General features: G+C 44.0%; 1 protein-coding gene across 2 annotated transcripts in view; it reads right to left on the reverse strand.

Moving 5' to 3' along the window:
• Positions 1 to 18,625, reverse strand: part of ANLN (anillin, actin binding protein) — a 215,497-nt gene that overhangs the window by 75,394 nt on the left and 121,478 nt on the right. For both annotated transcript variants that reach the window (XM_070726292.1, XM_070726293.1), the window contains exons 15-17: positions 14,844 to 14,970; positions 5,492 to 5,540; positions 5,345 to 5,401 (exon numbers count right to left, since the gene is read on the reverse strand). In XM_070726292.1, coding sequence (XP_070582393.1) covers positions 5,345 to 5,401; positions 5,492 to 5,540; positions 14,844 to 14,970 — 233 coding nt within the window. The remainder of the gene's footprint in view (positions 1 to 5,344; positions 5,402 to 5,491; positions 5,541 to 14,843; positions 14,971 to 18,625) is intronic.

An 18,625-nucleotide genomic window follows, 5' to 3' on the forward strand; every position in this document is an offset into this window, starting at 1 on the left:
GCTATTTGAAATTCTGAAAACTTCATCGATTTCTTTTAATATCTCTGTAGGGTCAACCTGGAGTATTCCTCCAATGGTTTCCGCCATAGTCATCTTTAAATCTTCATCTTTTTCTTCTATTATATTTTGAAATCGTAGCCCATACGAAGCACGTTGCATCTCGAGGTGAGTAATTGATTCATCATATCTTCTGTATCGTGAGTCAGCTCTGCCTTCAAAGTAATCCACTCTCTTTTCAATTTTAACAATCTTTTCTTCAACTTTTTTAACGTGATCTTCACTTTCCTGTAAAGTTTGTTGCATTTCCTTCATCTGCGCCTTCACCTCTCCCATGTCTACTTTCAGGTCAGCCATCTCTGTTTTAAATTCAGCCAAGTCTGATTTTATGGCCTCTCTTTGTTGTGTTGCCTCATCCTTTATAGCCTCTCGCTGTTGGGCTGCATCCTCTTGAGATTTAAACATAAAGTCCTGCATTGCTTTTAAAGTTTCTTGTATTGTTATCAGAGTGGGCTGCTGAGGTTTTTCTTTGTCCTTCTCCTTGGTAGACATGGTTACAGATAAAACTTGATGCGTCGGGGAAGGGTGAGGCGAACCTTGTGGAGAAGAAGTTGCAGCTGCTGCTTGTTTCTTAACTGTTTTAACATAGGTTGAAGTGCGTGACATTTTCAAATTTTAAAATTACTATCGATTTGTATTAAGTGAAAAGAAGAAAACCACTATAAATCCCAAAATTGTTCAATAAACTTTATAACCAATTTCCCTTGATAAATGGCAATATGTTGTTACCTAGCAAAAACCACAAAAATGTTAATCAACTCACTAATAAAATTCACTATAAATTTCCTTTTAACTTTAAATTTAAAAAACCGAAAGAAAGAATAAAAAGTATAATACTTTGTTTAAGGAAAAGAAATAAGAAAAGAAAAAGAAAAGAGGTGGATAAAAACAGAATAAAAACAGAATAAAACGAAAGGGAATATCTATTAAAGAGTAAAGGGAAAAAAGGGTAAAAATATAACCAAGAACTTTAAGAGAAGGCAAATGTGAGTGGGGAGAGAAGAAGGGAAAGAGAAAGAGATAACAGAGAAAGGTTGTCTTGTGGGAGTGAGAACAGCAGAGAAAAGAAAGGGTTTTTAAATTTGGTTTAGTTAGGGTAGAGCAGGAAACCAAGGTTTGTTAACAATGCATATATTCTAAATCAATATACTTTTAAAAACAACAATAGAACAGCAGTACAAAAAGAGAAGAAAAAAAGGAATTGATTTAAGGAACACAATATAGGTATCATGTACTTAAGATCTTCTTATAAAGTAGATGGTCTTTGTTAATAAAAGATGTTGTAGGTTCAGTGATGACAAAAATAAACTTCTATGTAGTTGTTTCTATATAGTTCCAATTTTCCAATGCAAAGACAAGTCAAATATATGATTTTCTTTTATGTTAAAATGGAGTCAGATGGTATTTCACAGTCAAAGAACAAATGCAGGCAATGTCTCCATTGTTTAAGGCTTAAAATGGAGTCAGTTTATGCTTTTCAATGCCAGGCAGGTAGAAAGAGAGTCTTCGCAAATAATCCACAGGCAATCAGCAAGTAATCCAAAAGTAGTAGTAATCCAAAAAACAGGCAAACCAAACAAAGCTAAATATGTTCTTGTAACTTTAATAAATCAATTAATTTTATTTTCCATTTGTCTTCGAATTGGTAATTTATTTCATTTTGTCATTGTAAGAGAAAGCAGAAAAGTGTTCTTTATCCCTCCGCTGTTGAAGTTAGAGCCCGGGATACAATGTTTACTGGTGGTTTAGAAATCCCAAATTCTATTCATCTTTTGATATTAAATCTTTTTTAAAGTCATGTCAAATTAGAATTGTTTTATTAATTCTTCAATATTTTTAGTAGTTCAAAAATTTAAAAATTTAAAGTTCAAGTTCAAAGTTATAAACGAAAGTGGAAAAAATTAGATCCAGCTATTACTTGCGGTTGGATACAAATTCTCAAAAACTTTCCCTTTCGCCTTGTTGAAAAAAAAAACCTTTCACTTGTAACTTTTACAATGATCGAATCTTCTGTTTTTAGGCATGAAACAAAAGGTTTTTACCTTGGGTTTTCTTGTTCGCTGTATTCCCTTTCGGTTAAAGTATGCTGCAAATTGTCCTCACTTTCTTTTGTCTTTTCCTTGCTTCCCGCTGGGTTTGGAGAGATCGCACTGGCCGATCCTCTTGGGGGAGGAACGGTTCTCCCTTTTCCGAAGCTGCGGGGCAAACCGCTGTCTCTGGAGCTTCGGCGATGGCTCCTCGGACAGGGGGGAGCCCCCTGTTCTAGGATCGGGCCATCCGGACCCGATCCGATCGCAAACCGCGACCTTCGGAGAGGTTGAAGGAGCCTCAAGGCAGAGCTCTGCCAAGGAGGCTCCGCTGCGGTCTCTATCCAGACCGGAAGTCCATGATATTCAGCTTTACATCACCCCATGTCAACTCAGTGAAGCAGTGGAAATAATGTGCCAATGTCTGGAGGCTGTGAGGGTTTGGATGGCCATTAATAGACTCAGGCTCAACCCCGACAAGACGGAATGGCTCTGGGTTTTCCCTCCCAAGGACAATCCTACCTGTCTTTCCATTACTTGGGGGGGGACTTTTGCCCCCTCTGGTCCTTTGGAACCAACTCCCTCCATTATTTATACCACCTCCACTGTCCTGGCCTTCCGGAAGGCTTTAAAAACTTATCTGTGGCAGCAAGCCTGGGGCCACTGAACTTTAACATCTGGCCCTGACCCTTAGTATGACTGTGATGTGAGTGAGTAGGGTTGTATGTTTTTAAAAAGTTTTAACCATTGGACTTTTGGACTGATTTTTTTAATATATATATGTTGTAAGCTGCCCTGAGTCCTTAGAGAAGGGCAGCATATAAGCCAGCCAGCCAGCCAGGCCCTGCAACAAGCAGGAACCTCGGTCTCATAGTTCTGGGTGCATAGATAATAAAAAATGCTTTAAAAAGGTTTTTTTTAAAGATTCATCAGCTGTGATGGTTGGAAACTTTTTTTTTTACTTTTTAAAAGCACTTTTTACTACCAGTTCTGCGAACCGGCACCATTTGTTACTACTGGGTAATCCTCAACTTACAACCATTTGTTTAGTGATTATTTAAAGTTACAATAGCACTGAAAAAAGTGATTTATGATATTTTTCATACAACTATTGAAGCATCCCATGGTCACATTATCAAAATTCAGAGCCTTGGCAAATGGCTCAGATTTATAATGGTAGCAATGTCCCACGGTCATGTCATCACTTTTATGACTATCTGACAGACAATGGGCAAGCCAGATTTACCTAACCATTGTGTTACTAAATTAATAGCTGCAGTGATCCATTTAACAAATGTGACAAGAAAAATTGTAAAATGGGACAAAACATACTTAACAACTGTTAACATAAAATTTGGGCTCAGTTATGATTGTAAGTTGAGGACTACTTGTAATGCAAATAAAGGTCGGTGCTTGAGGCCACTTGAATTTAAACTCTCCTGATTTCCAAATGTAGCACTGTACATATGAAATGTATGGAATGAACAATATTTGGTACGTACAGGGTATCCAGGGGAAAAGCATTTTGAAATTCCCTGATATTTCCCTGTAACTTGCAATCTAGTTAAGGCGTGGTCGTAGATGACACCATACCAAACAGCAAAGCCGTGGAGAAATATCAGTAGCCAAGGAAGAAAGTTGTTGCCACAGTTATGCTCATTTTTGCTTGACTTGCCAAGCAGCATGAGCCATTTTTTACATGATTTTCCCCTGACTTTTAAACATTTTAATACAGGTTTTTCCCCCCTGATTTATTCCGGTTTTTTTCACAAATTCCCTGATATTTCCCACTGCCAATTTCACTGATAAATTCCTTGATTTCCCTGTTTTCTAGGTTTGCTGGACACCATTGATCAGCATAATTTTAGTATTATTTAGCATTTTTGAAATCTTGACAAGTATATAATTCCATGTTCAAGTTCCAAGTTCAATTGTACTTCCAATACTGAGACAGCAGACTGATTTGGATATTACTGACAAATACATTATAATTTTATTCTCATAAGTATTTAATTTATTTTAAAATGGGAGGTAAATTTTTATTTTAGGAAGTTTGGACTGAAAATAGGATTGTTGTCCAAATCAGGTCATTGTTAGTTATGGTTTGGAAACATATAAGAAGTTACAAAAATAAAGAAATTATCTAAAACTAAAAATTATGGTATATTTAGGTAAAGTACGTGATGTAATTTAATTTAATTATGTGTATTGGCAACCTCAGTAATTCTTCAAATACTTTTTTCTTTTAAATCTAAGTCAAATTTAGTTTCTGTATTCCCACACACTATTTGAATAACACAGGGACTAGAATAATAGATTTAAGATGTAAGATAGATTCTTAATTAGTATCATGAAAAAAGTTTTCAAAAATACAGTGAGAGTAATTTGGCAGTAGAATTACTCAGTTTGATTCAGAGAGGAAGTTTAATTTTCTAAATTGGATGTGTTTAAATGAAAGCTATGAAACCACTTGTTTTAGATGCTATAATTTAGATTGATCAAAGGATTGGATTCAATGGGTCCTACTAAATCTATGATCCTTTAACTATCATATACATTATCCTTAGAAGTTAAGCTTTAATAATTTTTGGCAATGTGTTTTTAGAGAAAAATTGTTAATCATAGGTCTTTCCCTAAGCCTTTTATCTTGTTAACAATACAGTAAAGTGGATTAATATATGATTATGGATCTTCATATTGAGGATATAGATACTGAATGTCTTTAGCAAGTACAACATGCACTTTCCTTTTGCTGGGACTATCATTCATTGAGAAGTTAGAATATGCTATTATTTAGTTTATTTGGATTATTCTCATTTGAATTTTACTTTCTTATAGCTAGATTAAGTTCTTTTCCTTTGGACTAAAAGGCTACTTTAAATAAATTTTCTGATTATTGAATCTATTTAAGATTATAGAAATTTGAATTGCAAATTTATTTTTTGTTAGTCAAATATTCTGGAATAAACATCCATTTGGTGATCTCTGTATATGTTATGTTGTATGCCAACATACATTCCTAATACACTTTTTAACTAGAATTGCAGTAATGCAGCTGCACCGTTTTATTTTATCAACCTAACATCTACTGAATGATAAAATAGAACTTAGTGTTAAGAAAATTAGGAAAGAACATTTTAGTAAAAACTATGAAGTTTACCAGCCTGAAAAAGCTATTTTTCTTTTCCCCCCCACCCCCACTTTTACAAGTAGCCCACGACAGTTGTAAAAAATTGAGGAATTGGAACTATAGTCTTTACCTTTGATTTAGTTGATTTTTTCTTCTTATCGACACCAATGAACTCTTTTTTCTGTACCTAACAAAATATATATATATATATATTAGAGTCCAACAATTAGCTAAATATTCTTTCAAAAAAAGCATATTGAAAATTGATGATACATACCAAGTTATACACTTCAATGTTTATCTCAAAGTCACTGGAAACATTTTGCCTTTAAAAATAGGAGTCAAAATTAATAAGGATAGCCATTAAAGCTATGCTTTGATAAAAATAAGAAATTGAGCCATGTTACAATTTACTATTTACTGGAATGAACAGAAGCTGTTATCAGTCAAAAAAGGAGGGGGCAAGAATATTTTATAATGTAAGCAACTCAATCAAACAATTTGAGAAGAGTAGGAAGACACACACAAAGTTGCAAGTCTAAAATTCAAATTAACTGCAGTTAATTTCCTTCTCAAAAATAATCCCTGGTAACTCTTAATGGACATCTGCTGATCATAACAAAGCTTTATTACAATTAATAGATAAGATATAGGAGAAAGATAATTTAATGCACGGGTCTCCAACCTTGGCAACTTTAAGCCTGGAGGACTTCAACTCCCAGAATTCCCTAGCCAGCTTTGCTGTCTTTGGCTAGGGAATTCTGGGAGTTGAAGTCCTCCAGGCTTAAAGTTGCTAAGGTTGGAGACCCCTGATTTAATGCCCCCCGTCAGGAAAAGAGTGATGGGAAAAGAATGGCGGGGAAAACAGTGAGCACTAGGCTTTCACATTCAGGCTTCTCAGGCAGCGAAGAGGGTGGGGAATGGAAATAGCTCCTGCTTCTCCCCCCCACCCCCACCCAGCTCAGCAGCCCGAAAAGCCTCTAATGTGTGAGTATGCCTAGGATCCTTGCTACGTGTTCATGGCTTCTTGGGCTGCTGAGGTGTTTGTGTGTGGGGGAGGGGGGGGAGACAGAGATAGCTCCTGTTGGGCTGCTGAGGTGTGTGTGTGTGTGGGGGGGGAATAGATATACAGTGATCCCTCGAGTTTCGCGATCTCGATCTTCGCGAAACGCTATATCGCGATTTTTCAACCCGGAAGTAAACAACACCATCTGCGCATGTGCGCCATTTTTTTTTTCCTATGGCCACGCATGCGTAGATGGTGGAGTTTGCTTCCCCCTGGCCAGATCAGCTGCTGGGCGGCTTCCCTGGGTCTTCCCCCTCTTGCCGGGGTTTCCCCTTTGCGTGGGCGGCGGGGAAACCCCAGCGTTGCTTCCCAGCTGAGTGGCGCGAGCAACGGCGTGGGCGGGCGAAAGGCGGGCGCGCGGACATTGGGCACACGAGCGGCGTGGCGGCCGGACAAACGGCGGCCGCTCCTGGCGGCAGCACGAGCAACACGAACAGCATGGCGGCCGGACACTTGGGAAGACCCCCGCCCAGCAGCTGAGGACCCGCCTGCCCGCCGCTTGTCCGGCCGCCGCGCCGCTCGTGCCGCCGCTGCTGGCGCGAGCAACGCCGCTTCCCAGCTGAGTGGCGCGAGCAACGGCGTGGGTGGGCGAAGGGCGGGCGCACGGACAAGGGGCGCACGAGCGGCGTGGCGGCCGGACAAACGGCGGCCGCTCCTGGCGGCAGCACGAGCAACACGAACAGCATGGCGGCCGGACACTTGGGAAGACCCCCGCCCAGCAGCTGAGGACCCGCCTGCCCGCCGCTTGTCCGGCCGCCGCGCCGCTCGTGCCGCCGCTGCTGGCGCGAGCAACGCCGCTTCCCAGCTGAGTGGCGCGAGCAACGGCGTGGGTGGGCGAAGGGCGGGCGCACGGACAAGGGGCGCACGAGCGGCGTGGCGGCCGAACAAACGGCGGCCGCACGAGCAACGCAAGCGGCGTGGCGGCCGGACAAATGGCGGTCGCGCCTGGCGGCAGCACGAGCACCACAAACGGCATGGCGGCCGAACAAACGGCGGCCGCACGAGCAACGCAAGCGGCGTGGCGGCCGGACAAATGGCGGCCGCGCCTGGCGGCAGCACGAGCAACACAAACGGCGTGGCGGCCGAACAAACGGCGGCCGCACGAGCAACGCAAGCGGCGTGGCGGCCGGACAAATGGCGGCCGCGCCTGGCGGCAGCACGAGCAACACAAACAGCGTGGCGGCCGAACAAACGGCGGCCGCACGAGCAACGCAAGCGGCGTGGCGGCCGGACAAATGGCGGCCGCGCCTGGCGGCAGCACGAGCAACACAAACAGCGTGGCGGCCGAACAAACGGCGGCCGCACGAGCAACGCAAGCGGCGTGGCGGCCGGACAAATGGCGGCCGCGCCTGGCGGCAGCACGAGCAACACGAACGGCGTGGCGGCCGAACAAACGGCAGCCGCACGAGCAACGCAAGCGGCGTGGCGGCCGGACAAACGGATTCTCCTCCGACCTGCCCTCACCTTAGCTTCCAGCTGATGCTTCGATCCTTGGAAGAGGCCAGAGCGCCTTTCTGCACCACACTCTGCGCTCGGGTTCCTTTCCGGAAGATGGAAGTTTCTCTCTTTCCATCCTTTCTAGCAATACAATACTCGATGGTTAAAATGGTTTTAACCATCGAGTATTGTATTGCTAGAAAGGATGGAAGGAGAGAAACTTCCATCTTCCGGAAAGGAACCCGAGCGCAGAGTGTGGTGCAGAAAGGCGCTCTGGCCTCTTCCAAGGATCGAAGCATCAGCTGGAAGCTAAGGTGAGGGCAGGTCGGAGGAGAATCCGTTTGTCCGGCCGCCACGCTGCTTGCGTTGCTCGTGCGGCCGCCGTTTGTTTGGCCGCCACGCCGTTCGTGTTGCTCGTGCTGCCGCCAGGCGCGGCCACCATTTGTCCGGCCGCCACGCCGCTTGCGTTGCTCGTGCGGCCGCCGTTTGTTCGGCCGCCACGCTGTTTGTGTGTCGTGCTGCCGCCAGGCGCGGCCGCCATTAGTCCGGCCGCCACGCCGCTTGCGTTGCTCGTGCGGCCGCCGTTTGTTCGGCCGCCACGCCGTTCGTGTTGCTCGTGCTGCCGCCAGGCGCGGCCGCCATTTGTCCGGCCGCCACGCCGCTTGCGTTGCTCGTGCGGCCGCCGTTTGTTCGGCCGCCACGCTGTTTGTGTGTCGTGCTGCCGCCAGGCGCGGCCGCCATTAGTCCGGCCGCCACGCCGCTTGCGTTGCTCGTGCGGCCGCCGTTTGTTCGGCCGCCACGCCGTTCGTGTTGCTCGTGCTGCCGCCAGGCGCGGCCGCCATTTGTCCGGCCGCCACGCCGCTTGCGTTGCTCGTGCGGCCGCCGTTTGTTCGGCCGCCACGCCGCTCGTGCGCCCCTTGTCCGCGCGCCCGCCCTTCGCCCACCCACGCCGTTGCTCGCGCCACTCAGCTGGGAAGCGGCGTTGCTCGCGCCAGCAGCGGCGGCACGAGCGGTGCGGCGGCGGGCAGGCGGGTCCTCAGCTGTTGGGCGGGGGTCTTCCCAAGTGCGGAAGTAAAAAACACCATCTGCACATGCGCGAGGGCGCGCATGCGCAGATGGTGTTTTTACTTCCGCACCACTATATCGCGAAAAATCGAGTATCGCGAGGGGTCTTGGAACGTAACCCTCGCGATACTCGAGGGATCACTGTAGCTCCTGCCACCTGTTGGGCAATATTTTGCCTCTGGGGCTTCAGGGAAGCTTCCCTGAACTGTCCAGAGGTAATTGCTAATAAAGCTAAACATTAACAAAATCAATCCTGGGAATATATCTCAAAACCCCACAATTTCTAGTCCTTAAAAATTTAAATTCATAATATAATTTAACACACTATTAATAATACAATTAGATTACCTAATCCTAAACTTCCATCTACTAAGTTTATTTTTAATTATAATAGATTCTATTATCTGTTAATATGTATGTTACTATTTTCCCTATTTGTATTTTCTACTTTTTCTTTTTATTAATATATTTTATAATTATCCATGTCTCTTAACCTTTTTGAAGTTCCATCATTGATTGACTTTTTAATCACCTTTGCTCTCTCTTGGAGTGGTATAACCCTTTTTGATATTTTTATATCTACTGAAGATTCCCTTCAGATTGCCCTTTCTCTTTTTCTGCTGTATTATTTGAACAACCATGAATAAGACTTCCTTTTTTAAAAATGAGATTTTTCTTTTCTTTTTTAATTTTTTTTAAATTTCAACACTTATTCTCCATGGAGAGGAGGAGTCACTAGTCAGGATGGGACCGCTGGATGACCTCAGTGCCCTAAACCTTGGCAATAGCCTCGTGAATCCATCGTCCGATGGAGGTCGGGCTGACCTTGAGGCCTAGGTTGTGCGGAGAGAAGCTGACAAAGAGAGCCTCAGTTCGTCTAAATGCCTGGGTTCATCTCAGGTAGATTCGGAGGGCTCTCTTCATGTCAAGTGTGTGCCACCTATGCTCCGAAGGATGGGATAGTCAGGAGCAGAAGGTTGATAAGATAATGTCCTGACACCTGTGAAATGTCGAGTTGACCTTAGGAATGAAGATTGGGTCGAGGCGAAGGACTACTTTGTCCTGATGGAAGCAGCACAGGTCCTCCCTTACAGATAGGGCTGCCAATTTGGAGATTTGTTTGGCAGTGGTAATAGCAATTAGGAAGGTTACTTTCAGGGATAAGTATCGAAGAGAGGATTCTCGCAAGGGCTCATAGGGGGGTTCTGTCAAGGAATGAAGTACCTTGGGTAGGTCCCATGTAGGAAAGCGGTGGATGGTGGGAGGGTGGGCGTTAGTGATGCCCCTGAGGAATCTGGACATCAAGGAGATATGGGCTAGATATATCCAGTAGTCACAGGCGATGATAGAGGACAGTACCGCAGTTTGATGCCGAATAGTATTCAGGGAAAAAACCCTATCTAGGCCCTATTTCAAAAATCTGAGGACCTTGGAAAGAGGAATATGGATTGGGGAGAGGCCTTGTGAGTTGCACCAGGTACAGAAGGTCCGCCAGGTTGAAGAGTAGATACATTCAGGGGAAGCCCTTTGTGCTTTGTGACTATAGTCTATTACGTCTTGGCTTGGCTCCTCAGGACGCCCCATTCAAAAGCCAGGCGGACAAGTGGCACCAGCCCGGCTCCAGATGGAGTAGGGGTCCCTGGGATAGCAAATGTGGCGACACTGGTAACTGCCAGGGTTCTGCTGCCAACAAGATTTTTAAGTCTGCAAACCAGGGTTGCCTGGGCCAGAAGGGCCAGGATGACCTCCGCTTGCTCCTCCAGAATCCTGGGATAGAATTGGTAGTGGGGGGAAGGCATAAAGTAGACCTCTCATCCAGGGGCATTGTAGTTCTCCGCCCCCCTTGAGGGGAAGCGGAAGAAAAAGCGTGGTAGTTGATTGTTGTGAGGAGGCAAATAGGTCTACTTGTGGTCTGCCAAACCTGTTGGAAATCTGCCTGAAGGTGGCCGGGTCCAGCTTCCACTGTGCTTGGTTCACAGTTGGCTTCTGCCATGAGAGTTTTAGACCGGGTGCCCCCTTGGCGATTGATGTGGGCCTTTGTGGCCATATTGTCGGTCCTGATGAAGACATCCTGGCTCTCTATGAGGTTGCTGAAACTCTTGAGGGCTAAAAACACTGTGTGCAATTCTAGCCAGTTGATAGAACAAGGAGCCTGGCTCGAATTCCAGAGGCCTTGTGTCTGCTGGTCATTGCAGTGGGCCCCACAGCCCAACAGACTGGCGTCGGTGGTGATCGTTATAGTTGGGGAGGTTTGGTAGTGCATTCCCTGCTCGATGGCATTGGATTTCCACCACGTTAGAGATTGACGGACCTGTGGAGGAAGATGGATCCGTCTTGCCAGGTGGGCCTGGCCCGAATTTTGTTTTTATTTTATTTTATTTTATTATAAACTTTATTAAATTTTCATAAAAAGACAAACATAACATACAAACATAAAACAGTTATTTGGGGTTGCAATTACCCCACTTAATTTGAAGTCACACTAATACAGAAATAAAAAATTCACTCTTAGTTTATAATATTAATATAATAAATCAAATGTATAAAACAAATTTGTTATTATACCCTTATTTTGTGAAAAATTAACAAGATAAAACTATTTTTAATATCCATACATGCTTTCAAATCATCTAAATTTTGTTTTTTCTCTTTTACTTAACCATATATACACTTTATTCCAGATCTCATAAAATTCTGATTCGTCCTGGTTATTTTACAGCCTTGTCATCATGTCCATTTCGGCACACTCTATAATTTTTTTTATTACATCGTCTTCCTCAGGAATATCTCCTCCCTTCCAGTTCTGTGCAAATACTATTCTAGCTGCTGTTAAAATATGAATGATTTTAAAAAATATATCCTTTTTAAATTTTTGATTCGTTATGCCCAATTAAAAAAATTCTGGTGTTTTCTTAATATCTTGTACAGTAATTTCTTTTATCCACTTTTCTATTGTATTCCAATATGACTTAGTTTTTTGGCAAGTCCACCACTGATGAAAAAAGGAGCCTATTTCTCGCTTACATTTCCAACAATTAGGGGACATATTAGGAAACATTTTTGCTATTCTATTTGATGGCAAATGCCATCTATAGAACATCTTAATTTGGTTTTCTTTTAATGAAGTTGATTTTGTCATTTTCCAATTAAATGTCCAGACTTTCTCCCATGTTTGTAGATCGATCTCTCTTCCTAAATTTTTACGCCAATTTATCATATTATCTTTTAACGTCTGGTCTATATTTTTATATCCTATCAAATATTTATATGCCTTCCCTATTAATTTATTCTGATTTGTTATTAACAAATCCTCCTCTTTCTTTTATATCTTCTAGGCCAGTGTTTCCCAACTTGGCAACTTGAAGATATCTGGACTTCAACTCCCAGAATTCCCCAGCCAGCAAATGCTGGCTGGGGAATTCTGGGACTTGAAGTTCAGATATCTTCAAGTTGCCAAGGTTGGGAAACACTGTTCTAGGGCACTTAATTTTATTCTTGCTTCCTTACCTTGCCATATAAAGCCGCAGCTGGTGCAAGAGGCTTCCCCGCCCTTCACCCATGGCCGGCAGAAGATCACTCCGCTCGGTCGGCGGCTCCGGAGAGGCAGGAGCCGGGCGCTGGCCTGCCTTTTGTCCCCCGCCGCCGCCGCCACCCACTGGCTGCGAGCGCTCTGCCAAGCGGCCAGGAGGCATTTAGGGCGAAGTGCATGGAGGAATGGGAATCTGAAGCCACTGGCGTTTGAGCTTCCCATTCCTCCACGCCCTGAATGCCTCCTGGCCGCTTGGCAGAGCGCTCGCAGCCAGCGGGCGGCGGCGGTGGGGAGGGGACAAAAGGCAGGCCAGCGCCCGGCTCATGCCTCTCCGGAGCCGCCGACCGAGCGGAGCAATCTTCTGCCGGCCATGGGCGAAGGGCGGGGAAGCCGGCGGCTGTAGCAGCTGGTGCAAGAGGCTTCCCCGCCCTTCACCCATGGCCGGCAGAAGATCGCTCTTGCCCGGCTTCCCCGTCCTTCACCCGTGGCCAGCAGAAGAGGGGCGGGGAGCCGGGCAAGAGCGATCTTCTGCCGGCCATGGGCGAAGGGCGGGGAAGCCTCTTGCACGTGCTGCTAGGGCGAAGTGCATGGAGGAATGGGAAGCTGAAGCCACCGGCGTTTGAGCTTCCCATTCCTCCATGCCCTGAATGCCCTGAATGCCTCCTGGCTCAAGCGGGCGGCAGCAGATCGCCTTTGGGTGTTCGGCTCAGGGAGAAGGGAGTTAGGAAGGTCCTCCTGCTCCCCCCCGAGCCGAAAACCCAAAGGTGGTCTGCCGCCACCGGCTTGAGCCAGGAGGCGTTCAGGGCGAAGTGCGTGGAGGGTTTGGCATTGGGGTTTGGCGTTCGGGTTCAGGAGGCTGCTGGGAAGCCTCCCGGCTGTTTTAAAAGGTGACAGCCAGGCTGCAGGGCTTCCCAGCAGCCTCCCGAACCCCGAAATTTTGCCAAACTTCCGGGTTCGAGAGGCTGCTGGGAAGCCCCCCCGGCTGTTTTAAAAGGTGACAGCCGGGCGGCAGCGTTTTTTTGCGGGGGGGGTTTTGTTGTTGCACGGATTAATTGACTTTACATTGTTTCCTATGGGAAACAATATTTCGTCTTACAAACCTTTCGTCTTACGAACCTCCCCCTGGAACCAATTAGGTTTGTATCTTGAGGTACCACTGTATTCACAAAATAGTCCCAAATATAGCTGCCGGATCTAAACTTTGCTTTTTCATTTTAAATTTAGTTTTACTTGGTTCTCATTTCCTAGAATGCTCTTCGGAGATAGGGATTTAAATCTGCTTCGAATTATTAGCTGAGTTTATTATATTTGTTAGTTTCCATGTTATTTGTTACTTCACAAAGAAAAAAAAAGTTCCGGTCAGACTCTTGCCCAAGGATATATTCCCTTTTTTTACTTTTTCAAGTTCGCCTTCTTTTTTTAGAATATTAACAGTTCTAAGCGTTTTAAATTGCCACAATAAGCTTGTACCTTAATTTTCTTCTTAACTCTTCAATTCTTTTCCTTCTGCTGCAGTAGTTTGACTTTTTTTTCTAATCGTTTCTTCCGCCCGTGTGGTGAAGCTGCAATGGCCGAGATCTCATGGAGAGAGTCGGTTTTTCCAGTTCCAAGGCTGCGGGACAAACCCTCCCCTTCGGAGCTTCGGCGTTGGCTCCTCGGGGTCCGTGGAGCCCCCCTGTTCTTCGACCGGACCGTCCAGGTCCGATCTGATCGTGAAGGGCGACCCTTGGAGGGGAAAAAGGAAGCCCCAGGGACAGAGCCCTGTCCTGAAGCTCCCGTCGCAGCTCCGGTCCAGACCGGAAGTCGGGCCTGGCCCGACTTTTGGATGGGAAGGAGGCACCACTGGAGGTCCAGGGAATGGAGTCTGACCCAAGGGACTATGAAGAAGCTAGATACCATCTTCCCTAATAGGAAGAAAGTGAGGAAAGGGATAATCCTAAATTTGAGAGGCCAATTCTCTAGTGCTACTGATCCGATCTGGAGAGAGACTGACTAAGTCATCCTTGGAGTCGATAACGGTCCCTTAATGCAAGATGGAAGTTGAGGGGACCAGTTGGCTTTTCTAGAGGTTAATCGAAAAGCCGTAGGTCGACAAAATGTCTGCGTGGTCCGGTGCCAAGAACTGCTACTTTCAAGCACCCAGCAACTAAAACTGTACTAACCTAAAACTTAGAAGAATAATTTTCAATAGAGAGAAAAGTCAGGATGGAATGGTTGTGCTGCCATGTCAAGCTCTGTGGAAGCGAGTCAGAAAAACTGGGGCCTATGGGCGGTCCCAAGACTTTTATATACATCTGACTCAGCCAAGTCTCTGATGAGCGAATACAACGCATCCTGACTGGTGACTCCTCAATGGAGAATATATAGATTCTGTAAATGCTGCCTTCAAAAAAAGTAGAAACATAATACCAAATGCTTCTTAGGTTATAATTTTAAATGGTAACAAGATACTTTGCTTTTAATTTAATTATATTTGTCTCCAAAGAAGCCTACTACTACTGATATAAATACAAATATTGAAATAATACTTACAATGTAAATGTTGTTGGAAAAGAAAGAGCATCTCCATACAGAGAATTAGAAGTACTTGCTAAAGGCGTCGCAACCATGTTTTCTGCACCTGATTTTAGCATGATTATATAGTAGTAATTTGCTGTATCTGTAATAAATGAAGTTTATTTTACTAGTTTTAGATGCCATGTTTCTACTTGAAACACTCAAAACACCTCAAAATAAAAACAATACACAAATACAAAAGTAAAAATAAACACAAATTAACAAAAAGTAATTTAAACAAGATTATAAAAAACATAAAGTTTTGCATATCATCTTATATAGCTGTTTTCTTCAAGGAAGATACCCCATTTTACCCAATTAAGTAATAAAACTGGAAGTCGATCTTTACATGTACTCCAGAAATAATATAAGTACAGTAAACTGCAAATATTTTTAAAATTTGTTTATTTGTTTAGATTTGTATGCCGCCCAACTCTTTACAGACTCTGGGCAGCTAAAAGCAATATAAAAGCAATAAAACAATTTTAAAACCCTTCATTTAAAACATTCATCCATTCAAATGGGACAAAACAGAGGCATTCACCAGCTCCAGGCCTGCTGGAAAAACAATGTTTTTACTGCATTTTAGAAGGCCAGGAGGGTGGGGATCATGCGGATCTCATGGGGAGTTATTCCATAGAGCCAGAGCCGCCACAGAGAAGACTCACCCACGTGGTCCCGCCAGCCGACACTGTTTGCCCAAAGGGACCTTGAGAAGATCAATTCTGTGGGCCCTAACCAGCCACTGGGAGGTATATGGCGGAGGTATATAACAGAATGCGGCCATAATCTATAATCCCATACATAATCTGGTCCTAAAACATGTAGGGCTTTAAAGGTGATAACCAACACCTTGCATTGTATCTGGAGACCTATTGGGAGCCAAAGTGGCTTGCGGAGTGTTGGTGTAACATGAGTGTACCAAGCTGTACAGCAGCTTGCATGGCTGCATTTTTAACCAATTTTAGTCTCCGAACACTTTTCAAGGGTAGCCCTCCAACCGTTGCAGAAGGATACCAAGGTTAATGGTATCGAAAACCGCTAAGAGGCCAAGGAGCATCAATATTAGCATACTGGCTAGGAAGTTCTGGCAGTTGAAATCCACACAACCTAAAATTATCAAGGTTGAAAAACACTACAAGTAGTCCTCAACTTATGGCCATAATAGAACCTGCTCATTATGGTTGCATGTTGTGATAGCCATTAGATAAGATCACCTCTTTTCACAATCCCCACTTCCTGCGGGTCATTAAGCAGAGCATGGGATCCTCCAGAGTGAGGGAAGAGACTCTGGGAGGCTTACCACAGGGCCAGATTGGCAAGCTCCAGGCTTCCCAAGATCTGATCACATTTAAAATACCCTGTACTCCATTTCCTGCCCCTCAGAATCTCCACCTTGTGTGGTTTTCTCTTAATCCCCCTGCTAGCTTTTCTTTGTTCCCATTGGATCTTGTCAGGCCTTTTCACCATCATCAGTTCCCCTTAGGACTTTTCAGGACTTTTCTCCTCCACCAAGTCCCCACATTCCCTGACACCTACAGGTACTCAATTTACAATTGATCCCAAAATTTGAAGTGAGACAGTTGTTAAGTGAATCACTATAGTTGTTAAACTAGTAACAAGGTTGTGAAGTAAATCTGGTTTCCACATTTTGCTTTTCAGAAAGTCACAAAAGGTGATTACATGACTCTGGGACACTGCAACAAACATAAACGAGTTACTTTCCATGCATTTAAATTCTGATGATGTGACCATGTGGGTGCTGCAATGATTGTGTGAAAAATGCTCATGTCACTTTTTAAAATGCTGCTGTAACTTCAAATGTAACTGTTTGTAAGTCAGGGAGTACCTGTATTATGCATTTCCCATTTGAACATCTCTAGAGCTCTGTTCCTTACATTAGGGAGAGTTCCCTGAAAATCCCAGAAGTGGCTGCTATTTCAGTGTGGCCACTTTCTTTCTTTCTTCTGTACTGAAATCATGGTCACTTCCAGGTATTTGCACATTCCATCAACAGAGAACATACTCTGCTTCCCTAACATGGCCTATGCAATGTTGTGAAAAGCTTTAACACCTTCCTCAGTGCTTCACAGATTGCATTAGGGAAGCAAAATGGTCTCCTTTGTTGCTGGGGTGCATAGCTGCATTATTTTTAACACAGCCACATTGAATTATGGTCACTAAGAAAATGGTGGTCACTTCTAGGATAGTACTATGCTTCCCTTACCCACCTCAAAGCATTCCATAGTGCTTGCTACAGAACTCTATTTTAGAAAACCTAGCAAACTACTTCATAACACAATCTCAGAAGTGGCCACTATTTTCCAAATAATCAGAATTTAATGCAGGTGTTTGGAAAATGGTCAGTTTCCAGATTCTGCCAAGTGGTCTAGCAGCTAAATGGCTTGCTATGCTTCCCTAACCCTACCTTACAATAATCTATATTAGTGATGGCTAACCTTTTTTTCCCTCGGATGCCGAAAAAATGCAGACGCATGCTGTTGCACATGAATGCATGTTTACACCCATAATGCAATGCCTGTTCCGCATACCCTGTCCCTGCACATGCATGCACAACCCCCTCCTTTTTACCTCATATCCCAAAACTGCTGGGAAGGGGAAAACAGCCTCCCAGCCCCAAACAGTGCTGGAATAGAGGAAAAGCCCCTCCCCCCATCTCCATATGGTGCTGGGAGGGAAGAAGAGCCCTCTGTTCCCAAGTGGTGCTGGGGGAGGAGGAATCTCCAGAGATCTGGGAAGGCACAGGTGGCAGAAAGGAGAAAGTACCCCTCCATGCGTATAGTATTTACCCAAATTAAATGTTGAGGTTTGAATATAGAGCAGAGTTTTCTGATCTGGATATGAAATAAAACACTGCTGCTTTGTGCACATATGATAAGACAGAGAGATTAGATCAGGAAAAAGCCACAGACAGGACTTTAATTTTTTGTGATAGAGAAAGCAGTAACTGAGGAAAGAAAAAAAAGATAAAACTAGGCATAGGCAGATTAGTGGTTTTGCTGTGATGGGATATCTCTAGTAATAAATAAGGAAAGGTGGGAGAAGGATTGGAAACTGCTGAGAAAATAGGATGGATGGCCCATACATAAGTAATACAAATAATAGAGAAATACATGGTGTACCATAACATTTCTCAAGAACCTTTCCAGATTTGGGATAAACTGCATTCAGTTTAAAACAATTTTAACAATAATAATTTTACTTAACTTTTTGAAGGTGATCAATTATTTTTTGTTCAAAATGTCCCATTCTCTTTTGGGCACTTACTTGCTAGTAAGTAATTTCAGAACAACTACATTACCTCATCCCTATAGAAGGGATAACCTAAACCTAAACCAATGAAGCACCACCACTACAGCTAGGCCAGAAAATTTTACAAGTTTCTTCTTAGCCTGAATATAAAACCAGAGAATAAATTACTCCCAATTTATTATTATATAATAATAATAATAATAATAATAATAATAATAATAATAATAATAATAATATTTGTATGCCGCCCCTCCGGAGACTCGGAGCAGCTTACAACAACAATACATAGTACAAATCTAATAGTTAAAAAAGGACACTTTAAAACCCTCATTATAAAAACAGTCATGCATCCCAAACAAACCATACATAAAATGAAACGGCCTGGGGGAATCAATTTCCCCATGCCTGATGGCAGAGATGGATTTTTAGGAGTTTGCGAAAGGCAAGGAGGGTGGAGGCAGTTCTGATCTCCGGAGGGAGTTGGT

This window comes from Erythrolamprus reginae, chromosome Z (genome assembly GCF_031021105.1).
Source record: "Erythrolamprus reginae isolate rEryReg1 chromosome Z, rEryReg1.hap1, whole genome shotgun sequence".
Lineage (NCBI taxonomy): Eukaryota > Metazoa > Chordata > Lepidosauria > Squamata > Dipsadidae > Erythrolamprus > Erythrolamprus reginae.